At 37.2% G+C, this 12,527-nt stretch overlaps 3 protein-coding genes across 4 annotated transcripts; 2 read left to right on the top strand and 1 right to left on the bottom strand.

The window, feature by feature from the left end:
- Positions 1-455: 455 nt before the first annotated feature.
- Positions 456-3,057, top strand: dhrs4 (dehydrogenase/reductase (SDR family) member 4). The gene is made up of 9 exons (XM_059528057.1): positions 456-611; positions 938-1,062; positions 1,221-1,398; positions 1,577-1,678; positions 1,766-1,836; positions 1,928-1,979; positions 2,145-2,279; positions 2,422-2,477; positions 2,795-3,057. Exons 2-9 carry the CDS (start codon positions 941-943, stop codon positions 2,907-2,909), a joined length of 831 nt encoding a protein of 276 aa, XP_059384040.1. The 5' UTR covers positions 456-611; positions 938-940; the 3' UTR covers positions 2,910-3,057.
- A 278-nt stretch (positions 3,058-3,335) lies between these two features.
- Positions 3,336-8,999, bottom strand: tinf2 (TERF1 (TRF1)-interacting nuclear factor 2). Of its 2 annotated transcripts, XM_059528044.1 has the most exons (11): positions 8,709-8,999; positions 8,085-8,287; positions 7,794-7,892; positions 7,538-7,633; positions 7,254-7,364; positions 6,565-6,685; positions 5,597-6,443; positions 5,446-5,504; positions 5,281-5,363; positions 4,922-4,951; positions 3,336-3,719 (listed from the first exon to the last, which is right to left on the bottom strand). In XM_059528044.1, the coding sequence occupies exons 1-10, from the start codon at positions 8,737-8,739 to the stop codon at positions 4,940-4,942; spliced, it is 1,662 nt and encodes a 553-aa protein (XP_059384027.1). In that variant the 5' UTR covers positions 8,740-8,999; the 3' UTR covers positions 3,336-3,719; positions 4,922-4,939. The 2 variants fall into 2 exon arrangements, with proteins under 2 accessions (XP_059384027.1, XP_059384018.1); XM_059528035.1 differs by lacking the exon at positions 4,922-4,951.
- Positions 9,000-9,817: 818 nt separating this feature from the next.
- Positions 9,818-12,418, top strand: cideb (cell death inducing DFFA like effector b). The gene is made up of 5 exons (XM_059528020.1): positions 9,818-9,843; positions 10,731-10,845; positions 11,062-11,211; positions 11,342-11,535; positions 11,649-12,418. The coding sequence occupies exons 1-5, from the start codon at positions 9,818-9,820 to the stop codon at positions 11,782-11,784; spliced, it is 621 nt and encodes a 206-aa protein (XP_059384003.1). The 3' UTR covers positions 11,785-12,418.
- Positions 12,419-12,527: the final 109 nt, after the last annotated feature.

The raw sequence follows: 12,527 nt of genomic DNA, 5'->3' as shown, positions 1-12,527 counted from the left end.
TCCTTGAGACTAGCATCTTCCTCCAGAGGGCGCGTGAGGGCTCAGATGGATCAGAGAGTTGATTCCTCCACTGAACGGCATTACATTTTTGGGGGGTACATTTGTACACTAAAATGTAAAACATTAAATCATTTAATTCCAAATCTTAATACCCGACATAAAAAAATAAAAATATGGCCCATAAATCTATACGAAATCATATTTAAAAATATCCAGTCAAGCTTCCGGTAATCGCACTGATCTGTGATTGGTCAGTTCTCACCAGCGTTGTAGAACGTTACAGGAACCAAGCAAAATTCGAATCTACTCTCTACTTCCTTCTTGGCGGTTTGTGCAATAGTTTACACCTGATTAATGACACCAGAAAAACATTAGTATCCATCAAATTGCATATAAAATCAAGAATGAACTGCAATAGGATAAATCTTATTCAGAAGTGTATTTCCAGTCCAATAAGAGACGACTTCCGGACCGTTTATCACCGCCCTTTCTCAGACCCATAAAACACAATCTACCAGTTTATAATATTTCTACGGTAATGACGTCCGAGAGACGTTGATCTTTATTACTTGCAAAGTGCCACCAGAACAGCAGGCCTTCTCTGCTCGTAGGTAAAGCTGTATTTCTTCTTAAGATATATTTAACAATTATATTAATCTCATCAGTTTATCAAGGTTTAAAATAACACGATTCGCTCTTGTCTCACTTCAATAATAAATGCGTTGTTGTGCAGTTAACGTTAGTTCTGTTTAAGTAACATTTAAGCAGGATAACTTGATGGTGTTTGAAGTACCTCACATAAACACTTTTTTACTTGAAATGCTTGTCAAGAAATATAATTAATGTTAACGGTAAAACTATACTGTGTAACTGTGTTCCCAAGATGACCTTTAACCCACTTAGAAATTATGCAGACTCTCCTTCTGTTTTTCTCAAGACAATGTTGAAGGCTGTTACCAGGTGCCTTTGGTCAAATCCTGTTGCTGGCAGAAGAATGATGTCCCATCACATACCACAGAATTTGTCAGGAAAAGTTGCTATAGTAACTGCATCCACAGATGGGTATGATGCTTTATTTCCATTCTTGTCCAACTGCTCTTTAGTTGCACATCTTTGATATATAAGGGTGTGTAGCTGTCAATGCTAAAACATATGTAAATAAGTCAACATGCATCCTAAATATAATGCTGACACACCCTTGTACTCACTGATCTTCTCAGGATCGGGCTCGCGGCTGCGGAGGCTTTGGGTCAGAGGGGAGCATATGTGGTTGTGAGCAGTCGACGTCAGGCCAACGTTGACAAGGCTGTGTCCCTCTTGCGCAGCAAAGATATCAAAGTAATAGGCACCACATGCAATGTAGGGAAAACAGAAGATAGAGACAAGCTCGTTAACATGGTGAGGAGTTTCTTTATCACTCTTTTTAGTAAGTATTTTGAGAATCATACTGGGGAATATACACAAATGTTATGAGTAGCCCAAAAGTCTGTACAAACTTGCTAATGTATCATATATTGTAGGTTATATTTTGTAGAAATTTGATTTTAAAATGCTGTTATGTACTTTGTTGTTGCAGACAATTGAACAGTGTGGCGGTGTGGACATACTGGTGTCTAATGCAGCGGTGAACCCATTTTTTGGGAACATATTAGATTCTACAGAGGAAGTCTGGGACAAAGTATGACAAAGATATTAGCCTTAATTAACTTTTTTTCTATGGGGTGAATGTCTATCAGTATTGATTTTTGCTTTATGTCTATCACAGATACTTGGAGTGAATGTGAAGGCTTCTTTCCTTCTAACCAAACTGGTTGTGCCTCACATGGAGAAAAGAGGGTGAGAAATCAAGGGTGGGGGTTGGGTCTATATATATTTTTTATAAATAACCTTCATATCTGAGCCTAACTAAGGACTTTTTCATTTCCAGGGGTGGGTCAGTTGTGATTGTGTCTTCAGTCGCAGGGTACCAGCCAATGCAAGTATGGTGTTTACTTGCTCTTATGTAAAATGTAATCATGCAACACACCCTGTCAAAATGAAGTGATAGCACTAAAGTGGTTTCTTTAATTGGGTTTAACTTTATCGGCTGTTTTTCATTCAGCAATAGTTGATGGATCACCTTGCTGTCACTCTTTGACTCCTAGGGTCTGGGCCCCTATAGTGTGAGTAAGACGGCCCTGCTGGGTTTAACTCAAGCGCTGGCTCCTGATCTCGCCCAAAGTAACATCCGGATCAACTGTGTCGCCCCTGGCATCATCAAGACACGTTTTAGTGCTGCTGTAAGGATTTCCTACACATTTTTGACGGCTTTCATTTTCCGAGCTTCTTGGAAACTCGTCTTTGTTTAATTTTAATTTATATCACAAATTATGGGCTTTACAAAGTTTATCTGTATGACCCTTTGCTTCTGTTCTTTTGTAGCTATGGGAAAATGAGAGTGTGCTAGAAGAGTTCTTGAAACAGACGAGCATAAAAAGGTTTGTACAGTTGCTGTAAAGACAAGGAATGAAATAGCTTTTAAACTAATAGTAGAGGAGCTTCATATCTAGAATTGCATGAGCACGAAAATAAATTGTGCCAATAGCATTACGCATCACAAAAAATATTACATTATTATGCTTTTTTATTTTTTAATAGGTAAAGTGTATGATTTTATTATTAAATGTCATTCCCATTACCTGTAAGGTAGCATTGCAATAATTGTCCACAAGCTATTCCTTTCTTTTCATAAGCTTTCATTTGTTGCTTTCTGGTGAGAGAAACCTGATTCTTATGTAATGTCTTGATCTCTTAGACTTGGACAGCCAGAGGATATAGGTGGTGTGATTGCCTTCCTGTGCTCAGAGGAAGCCTCATACATCACCGGAGAAACCATCACTGTAACGGGAGGCATGAACTGCAGACTGTAAGAGGAGCGGCATGGAGGCAGTAACAGTAATCATGTACTTGTACATCAGACAGAAACCTTCTGATTCAGTGACCTAACGCAGCTGTAACAGCTGGTGTAGAAATTCATAACACATTTACAAACGTTTAAAATTTAATAAAATGATTTTTTGCAGATTTTAAATCACATTCATTTAATCTTTTGATGTATACTTTTCCACACCTTTCAACCAGTAAACTGGCTTTTCCAGTCATTTTGGAATACTGGTATTACTATTTTTAGATTTTAATGATACAAATGTTTACACTAATTTTAGCACAAATGTTTTAACTAATTTTAATTAATAGAAACTTACATGACTTAAGATGTTTCCAAGTTTTCTCTGATTGAGGGCACGTTATTCAAGATGATACATTTCCAAAAAAAAAAAAAAGAGCAAATACATATAGCAGTAAGCACAATTCTTTATTTAAATACGACATGTAACAACAACATAATACAACATGATACAGATAAATAAAACGAATATAAGTGATTATAATTATTAATGCGCACTTCGTAAAAGCAGGTAGGTTTCCTTGGTTGCAAATGTACTACATGGCAGAGACCTTGTTTTTTATATATATAAATTCTAAGACTTCTGATTAATACATGCATTATCTATAACAGCAAACACTGCAGAATCAAAGTCTTTAAGCAAGAATGATGTTCCGAAAGTGCATCAATGTCTGCTTCCAGGAGACATATTGGAACAAAACACAGGATTCCAGAATTCCCGAAGTGTGGGCACATACGTACCATTCTTTGTTTTGCAATACTGCTGACTGAACACCTGACAGGACATTTCAAGAAAGTCAGATTCACAGTTCAGCCACATATTATAAACCTAACCCTAGAATCAAGAATTTGGACAATATATATATCTTAAAGGCCATTTTGATAAATTTTCATTTACATATTGTTCAGCAATCAAATAATGCAATAGCCTTGTGCAATGTCAATTTTATGGAATATGGATTATGCTGTTCTAATAGAACATACATGATTGGTTTAAACACTAAATAGGGCCACATACACACAGCAAAATTTTCAGGCTGAAAGCACATTAACATGCGCAAGTGAATCCCCTAAATAAAATGTTTGTGTACTTGCTGTAGCTGTGATATTAGCTTGGTTATAAATAGGGATGGGAACCGGGAACCGGTTCTTCTTCAAAACTGATGCCCAGTGAATCAATTCCTTGGAACCGTTTGCTTGCCTGCTTAACAATTCAGCCTATTGTTTCCTCTCGTTGCAAATGTGTGATGACATCACACACGCGCTGCATTGTTTTGGTTAAAAACGCAGCAAACATGGCATCGAGGCAGAAGCACTCTAAAGTTTGGATATATTTCACGCGAAAAGATGACAATACAGTCACTTGCAACAGTTGTAAAAGTTCCATTTCGTCAAAGGGGGGGGGGGGGGGCTACCTCCAATATGCAGAAACATTTGGCCACACAGCATGCGATTCATTTGCAGGACTGTCACGTATTTGATACACTACTAAACGACACAACAAGTGAGTCAAGCAGCAGCGGAGCTAACAGGATGCCATCTGTTATTAATGCAGAAGGTAACTTGTCTCCAGGCAACTTGTGAGCACCATTTCATTGTGTCAACGTTTACTATTCGGATAATCTCCATTTTCATTGTCCATCAAATTTAGATGATGATGATGATGATGATAACGTACAGAGTCTTGCTGGCTCGGAGGCTGCAGCAAGTATCTCTCGTGCACCTCTAGCTACTTTGTGTATATGTGCTTTGTTCTGTGTCTTCCCTCACCAAATGAGAACCGATTAGAGAATCGATAAGGAATCGGACTGATAAGCAATATCCATAATGGAATCGGAATCGTTAAATTCTTATCAATTCCCATCTCTAGTTATAAAGTTTAGTTTATAATACATAAACAGTTCTCTGTAATCTACCACAGGGCTGGTGAAAGCAACTAAGGTGCAGAGACAGATTTGTATAAAGAAAGACACGTACCTCCTTCTCTGTGATTTGCTAACACCACTCCTGGAGAACAGAGACACACATTGTAGACTCGCTTTCAGTGGGAGCGAAGTCACTGCATTAATAACTACTTGCTCAGTTTGGTCCTGAGTGACACTAACATGGACTTAAGCATAACTACCAAAGTTCTCTGTTAGTAGAGGACACAAGTAGAGTAAAAACTATATTTAGCTAATGTGTATGTGGCCACAAGAACTTGCTGTAAATCTTGTGCAAATACTCTTGAGAAGCTCTACAGGCTGAATTAGATTAAATCTACACTCTAGTTGCTGGTTCTACATAGCGGAACACTTTTGTTTGGTTGTCTGAATCATGTAGATGCAGTTACAAACCTTTCTCTTGACACTGTCTGTTCTCTCATCATCAGAATCACCAATGATGTCATCTGATGATTTAACTGAGGGAGACGGGGAATCTAAAATAAACGAAAAACTAAAAGTTACACCTCTGGCATATAAAAGCCCCAATTTTTGTAAAAAATTATTTTATTTACTTACCTGGACTACCGACTGGAAGATGCAGAACAAGGGGAATACACGGAGAGCAAGTAGAAGTTCTTAAGGAATAAGAAATTCAGATAAAGCTTAACAAAATCTTAATGGTTTCAAATGATTATAATATTAAAGTAAATTGAAATCATGTTCTTACGGTCTATTGACAGATAAAGTCATGTGTTTCTCCGGTGTTGGCGTTGAACTCATATCAATAAATTTCCTCTTGCGCGTCACAGAGTTGCTGTTTCCCACATGGTCTTTTGAAGCAGTCTTGCTTGGAGACTTCGTGTTTTCCTTCTCATCAGAAGATAAATGATTCGGGCAGACAGGAAGATCGTTGTAGTTTAATCTGGGAATGACAACTCTCAGCTGGCGCTTCATGCAGGAAATGAGGAGAGCACTCATTTCTGCTTCTTGCTGTGACTCGATGTCCTCAGAGCTTCTCCTAGTGGAATATTTTCTCGTATCATCTTGCCCTCTTTTTCCATTTCGGTTCTTAATTTCAATCTTTTTGGGTGGGTCGTTTGCTCTCTCACTACTCCCCTTCTTACGGTTTATTTCTTCTTTGCTGCCCTCCTCCTCTTCTTCATCTACTTCGCTGCCAGATGACTGAGTGATCACTGTGACCGACATATTTCCCACAAAATACTCCTTTTCTGGATCCTTCTCCAAAATCTCTTTATTAGAGCATGATCTGATGATTTGTTTGCTTCTGGTAGTTCTAGATAGCTCAGTAATGGTTTCAACTTCTTGTCCTGAACTTGCCACCTTCTCATTGTTTTTTTGGAGAGCATCATTGGAAATGGACGCAATCACAGGTGCAACCTGTGACTGGGTTTCCTTCGCTGTTCTGCGAGTGGTTCTGGGTGCTGACGGGGTGGGATTTGTGATCATGCTGGATATGCGAGTGGATTCTGACTGGATGGTTTGCAGCACTCTACCCGAAAGAGGGAGGGAAAGGGAAGAGAGGATCGCGTCACCAGTAGACGACTGAAGAGATGCTGAAACAGAGAGAAGTAAAGAAAACAGAGGATGACAAAACAAATGCTTAGTGACATAATAGGAAAGAATTTAGTCTTGTGCTTCCAGCAATTACTTGATCATTCAATCTCCCAGACTCACCTGTGCCGAGGTGTCCGAGACATCTTTCATGCTGCAGCAGAGTCCTGAGGAGCTGGGGCTGTGATGCAGAGCGTGCACACTCCTCCAGAACAGCAGGGGCACCACTGAGCCATGAGACTGTCTGAATAATACATCACAATACAAAATGGTAAGCATAAACAAAACAGTGGTCCTTAAACCAAATGGCAGTATTAGCCCTTGCAATCAGCATTTGACCGAGCAGGGCACTAGTCAGCATGTGCACACCTCAATATTTTATTCAGGCATTTAACTTTTTTACTTTGGTAATTTTTAAGCAAATATTGTGGGTAAAGTACGATACTTGGAACTCAAACTTGAAAATCTTTTTTTATTTAACATTAACTACATGTTGCAAAAATAAAGTTCACATGTAACATTGTTTTAATATTTCAGCAGTGTGCATGAAAGTGTTTCCTTCTTCCTAAATATTTTAGACAATTTTACCAATAATAAAGGCTTAAAATGTAAAATTTTCAGAAAAAAATTAAATATAATATTATTCACATGTATTTTTTTTCTCTCCTTTATTATATGACATGATAGCACCAAAGGTTATTTTCATGACACGAACAGAAGCTTAAAATTACAACAACAAACAAAGAAAACGATTATAAACAATGAAAAAAAATTTATATATATAATTGAACTGAATTTATTATTAATTATACCTGAGCAAGATCTGGAATGGGTAATAGTTTATCCAGTCGAATTAGAAACTCCCACAATAGCTTTTCTAGACTGGCCACATAGTTTCCTCCATAGTGAAGATGGAATTCCTCCTGAACTCAAAGATAAAACCATATCAGTTGGCATTAATACAATTTTGCATTAATTGGAAGATTTTTAGGCATGTACCAAATTTAGCCAAACAGTGGCAGATAATTTAGAAGTGCCTTCTGTCATTGCCTTCATATCTAAGATGTTTATAGAAAGTAAAAAAAAAAAAAAAAACCTTGAAGAACTGTTTTCTGGCCGTTGCATTCTTCAAGAGAGAGTTCACCAGGGTCTGGAAGTTGCGTTTAGCTTCTTCCACCTTTTGATCCTTCCTCTGAGGATAAAAGAAGGTACAATCCTTGTGGTGCATGTAACTCTTGTGAAATTATATGCAAGAACACTATTTTAACTTCTAAAGAAGCTAGATGAGAATAAAACTATCAAAATATTATGAGACAAACAAGACTCTGCACCAGTGTCAGGGCCAAACTCACCTTTCCGATGGGAATGGAGGAATCTTGCAGCTTGTGCAGCTCCTGGAGGATAAGTTGAGCATCAGGAGGATCTGACTGACGAAGCTCTTCCAAGATCATCTTAGGTTAGCAGGATAAAAAGCAAAGAAATATTTTTACTATTTACAGACTATAAAAAAAAAAGTCAAATAAATCTTTGAAAACAACAAAGTTTCAATATATGACCAAAGGATACTTAAAGTATGGCAGCATAAAAGAAGACCGCTGGGAGTTTAATTTTTTATGTGACATAGTACTTTTCAGCAATCTCACCAGTGCCCGCAAACCCATTGTCAGCCTGGCCTGATGTCTGTAATGAAGCAGCCCAGGTACAGTCTCACAGAGTGATGTTATGGTCTCCTCCAGCTTTCCATAATGCACTGCATCCCTCTGCAGCATCACCTTCCACATGGCTGCAGACATTAGGCGTAAAGGTGGAGCGATAAGCTGCAGAGCTGACAGGGGTAGAGGTGCATCTGTTGGAAAAAAATAAAAGAAAATATCTTAAGCAATTATAACAAGCAAAATGTACTGAAACTCATTATTATCATTATTCATTATCATCAAATTAACTTTATATACACAGAGAGAGAGAGAGCAAAAATTGACATTAAAATAATGTCATTTTTAATATGGATTTATATTTCGGCATTTCAGTGCTGAAAATGTCAAATTAACTACCCATACAGACATTCAAACACTGACTCTATATTTAAAGCTCTGGTTATCACATCTATAGTTAGACGTGCGTTCCGAAGTAAACACATGAACTGGAATAAATCTGCACAGAAAGCCCCTCACGTCTAAAGACAACATGAGGAAGTTACCACAATGAAGCAGATCAGGTAACTGTCGTTTTAATATTAGTTTATTACAAGCTACACTGCGCAGACCCACCTTCGTTCATAGTGTTATTCGCTGTTTTCATTGTCCTGTCCGTCCGGAAAATAAACAACTCTGCGGTTTTGGAGATGGCTTTCTTGATTCCTAAACTTAACAATAACAGATCAAACGAGGAGTCATCAACAACATTCAATTGAACAACACAACGTGATAACGCTTAAGCTTTCTGTTTCTTGATCTATATTTACAACAAACACGCTACGTTTATAAAAACAACGGATGATTAATAACAACGTAATGAAAGTCGCGGTGGGAAAACACTTCTCGCGCCAAAGTGACGAAATACTGTTTCCGGTTTGAAGTGTACAAAGACGATTTTTTAAAAATATTTTTATTAGTGGGCACAAACGTTTGTAAAAGCTGTCTTTTAATTGAATGCTGCTACTGACCTTGAGAATATGCCATGCTTTATTTGTTTTAAACTAAAGTTATACACTTGTTTCTTTGCTTTTTTTGATATGACGTTTACATGAGGAAGTTGTTTTGAGTTTCAAAATAAAAGTCTTCTAATTTCAAGTACTGCAGAATCCAGATGAAAATGAAGCAGATGCTTCCAACGCATTCCATAATAATTTCAACTGACAAATAAAATCTATCTATCTATCTATCTATCTATCTATCTATCTATCTATCTATCTATCTATCTATCTATCTATCTATCTATCTATCTATCTATCTATCTATCTATCTATCTATCTATCTATCTATCTATCTATCTATCTATCTTCTGTATGTGTCTGTCTGTGTATCTATCTATCTCTGTAATATCTATCTTAATTTATATTTTTTTTTGTAAAGTAAAAAAATAGGATGCAGAGACACATTAAAGCAATGGTTTCAACACTATCAGGTCTCACTGCTTATTACATCATTCAAACCTTGGCTCTGCCTGTAGTATACAATCAGAGAGAAGACCTTGCCCAATGACACAAGCTTTCAGACTAGATCATCCTGCAAAGTCAAAGTCCATTTGGCTAGCAGCACAACACATTATTGTCAAAAAAGATATTCTCCAGCATCTGTGACTCAGTATCACCAGTTTACTTCGAACAGTCAAACAGAGTCAGAAAAGACTGTAAACAACTGGCACTGAGGTGATCATAATGGAAACAACAGCCTCCCTGTTCAAGTAAGTAACACTCATTTGTTGATATTCAGTACTGCTATTTACAATAGACATATTCATCTTTAGAAGCATACTTATGAGTAAGAAGCTGCCACATACATTTGATCAAAGTTATCAGTAAATATATACATATTGACATATTTAGTTTCAATGGTTTTGTCGGAGTTTGTCCTTGGCTTTAATACTTGACTTTAACGGTTGGTCTTTCACAATACATTTGTTTCACTCTATTATCAGCTCTTTAGATAAGACAGAGTCTGATTATAGCCATGCACTGTCTGTACTTCTCTCACTTTGATTGATTATTCTAGGAAAGGTGATTTTTGTTTGTCATTATTTTGTCATTATAAACTCTCCTTCTACCATCAAACAAAAAAAACAGGATTTTGAAGAATCATATTGGTTGCTCTTATCCATGCAGTTCTAAAAAATGAGTAGGCCTAGTGTTGATTTCAGACTTCAAACGAGACACAAAAACACCAAAGTGTTATAAAAGATATTGGATAGCTTTGTGTTATTACCAGATCGTAATGTACGTTAAAATCCAATGATCTTTAAGAGATAATCTTTGCTTTTAGTGAGCTGTGATCAGATCAGTAAGTTACTCAAACTTGAGAATCAAATCAGTCTGATTTATCGCCAAAATAATACAGACAAACTTTGTGAACTGGACAATTCAATGATAAAATAAAAAGAAACATTTGTTTACAAATGAGGCATACCACATGACAGTGAGTAAATAATGAAGCATTTGAGCATTATTGTGCTAACTGTTCCTTTAAGTGTAGTTCTTTTTCTACACCGACTCTTGATAAACCCATTTTTGTACTCTTATTCTATTTCCTTTGGCGTTTTGCCTCCTCCTCATTCCCTATCGCCCTTTCTCTCAGGTCAGTGTCTCGGCGGGTTTGGTCGCCCCCTCAGCGTCCATTCAGAGTGTGTTCCTGGGACAGAGAGGTCAAAAAAGGGGTCACTGCTGGAACTCTAGCGGAGCTCAAAGAGAAGGTAGAAAGCAAAACATCTGTCTTTTAGATTTAGATACACTGCTTAATAATCTCACCTATTGGGGCTTTTAGTGGTTTAATCTTTGTGAAGCACCCCCTACCCTGTGTTAAAGCTCATCCAGTTTTCTGGACATCCTACAATGACCAGTCATTTATCATAAATGCTGTTGTGCATTTGAAGATTTGGGGGCATTTTATACTGTGATTCTTACCTCAGGCAGCCCAGGCTCTCTTGATATCTACTGTGCTGACTTTGGCGTGTGAAGAGGATGGGACAGAGGTCGACTCAGAAGAGTTCCTCTTAGCTCTGCCGGACAACACTGTTTTCATGGCCCTGACACCCGGAGAGACCTGGAAACCTCATCCTGTATGTATTTTTGTTTATTTCAAGTTTTTCATCTGGAATCATTAGTTGCTTTTGCTTTTTCATTCACTTATGAATATTGTGTCATTTGTATGGTTCAGCTCCTTATCATAACTTCACCTATCCCTCCTAGTTACGTCAAAGGGGGGGAAACAAACCAAGTGAGAGTAAACCAAGTACAGGGAAAGACATTGCTCAGATCACTTTTGACCTTTACCGTACTCACCCCAAAGACGTATTCGGCTCACTAAATGTTAAAGCCACATTCCAAGGGCTCTACTCGGTCAGTGCAGATTTTCAATGCTTGGGGCCAAAGAAAGTCCTGAGGTAAACAGACTACAGATGGAAACTAATTGTTATGGTTTGTTTTACTATTTATTTGTACAAAACAGCCTTTTTCAAGCCACTGAATTGTATCATGCACTATTGCTGTCTTTCAGGGAGGCCCTCAGAGTCATGTCCACTCTACTCCATGCTGCTGGACAATTATTGATCTCATCTGCTGCTGTAATTCGCCGTATTATCCACGGGGCAGATCTTCTTCAAGCCCAGCATGGCAAACCTATAGAGTATTGAGAATAACTGGAGTATAAGGAATAACCAGAGAAATAGGACATCAATCCGAGATCACTAAAAATGTAAAGATGTTTTTTCTAAAATGTTTCCTAGATAGGTTTATATGGCAACAACACTAAGGTTCATTTTAACATGAATGAATTAGGTATAATAAACAAACAACAGTTAATCTAGGCAAATGTTCATATACACACCACACTTCAAATGTTTGGGTTCAATATAATTTATTCCACTGATGATAAAGATAAATTTTTAGCCATTTTTAACAGCCATACTCCAGTCTTGAACATTACAAATCATTTTTAGTATCATTCTAATATGCTGATTTGGTGCTCAATAAATATTTCTTGTTATTATCAATTGTAAAACTTCTGTGGGAATCATGAAGAGCCAGTTTAAAAGAACAGCATTTATTTGTTGGTGGATGCATTAAATCTAATGCATTAAATTATGTTAATGGGCTTTATTGTAAATTGTGAAGTTATACTTTGCTTGTTTAATGGAAGATTGCTCCAGTTGTTTCTATGAAAACTGCCCTTAATGAGTTTTTTTATTCTTATTCTTATTCTAGGACTACCCAGTGTTACTTATTCTATGTGTTTGACCTTCTTTATAAATGTTTATTTTAACTTTACCAATACTTTATTCATTATGTTTACGTGATAGACTGCTTTATAATTTTATCTTTCTCATTCTATAAGTCGCTTTGGATAAAAGCATCAGCTAAATGAATATATGTATAT

Source organism: Carassius carassius, chromosome 3 (assembly GCF_963082965.1).
Source record: "Carassius carassius chromosome 3, fCarCar2.1, whole genome shotgun sequence".
Classification (NCBI taxonomy): Eukaryota; Metazoa; Chordata; class Actinopteri; order Cypriniformes; family Cyprinidae; genus Carassius; species Carassius carassius.
The sequence above is the reverse complement of the archived record's forward strand: the minus strand, read 5'-3'. Positions and strand labels throughout refer to the sequence as shown.

Bases quoted from the DNA above. Each gene is read 5' to 3' on its own strand.
- dhrs4 (XM_059528057.1), top strand. From the start codon at position 941: ATGTTGAAGGCTGTTACCAGGTGCCTTTGGTCAAATCCTGTTGCTGGC. The intron at 1,980-2,144 runs GTATGGTGTTTA...TTTGACTCCTAG, and splicing joins CAGGGTACCAGCCAATGCAA to GGTCTGGGCCCCTATAGTGT. The intron at 2,478-2,794 runs GTTTGTACAGTT...TTGATCTCTTAG, and splicing joins AAACAGACGAGCATAAAAAG to ACTTGGACAGCCAGAGGATA.
- tinf2 (XM_059528035.1), bottom strand. From the start codon at position 8,739: ATGAAAACAGCGAATAACACTATGAACGAAG. The intron at 7,365-7,537 runs GTTTTTTTTTTT...CTTTGAGTTCAG, and splicing joins CCAGAAAACAGTTCTTCAAG to GAGGAATTCCATCTTCACTA. The intron at 3,720-5,280 runs GTTTGTAACTGC...ATGTCCTGTCAG, and splicing joins CAGACAGTGTCAAGAGAAAG to GTGTTCAGTCAGCAGTATTG.
- cideb (XM_059528020.1), top strand. From the start codon at position 9,818: ATGGAAACAACAGCCTCCCTGTTCAA. The intron at 11,212-11,341 runs GTATGTATTTTT...TATCCCTCCTAG, and splicing joins AGACCTGGAAACCTCATCCT to TTACGTCAAAGGGGGGGAAA. The intron at 11,536-11,648 runs GTAAACAGACTA...GCTGTCTTTCAG, and splicing joins GGGCCAAAGAAAGTCCTGAG to GGAGGCCCTCAGAGTCATGT.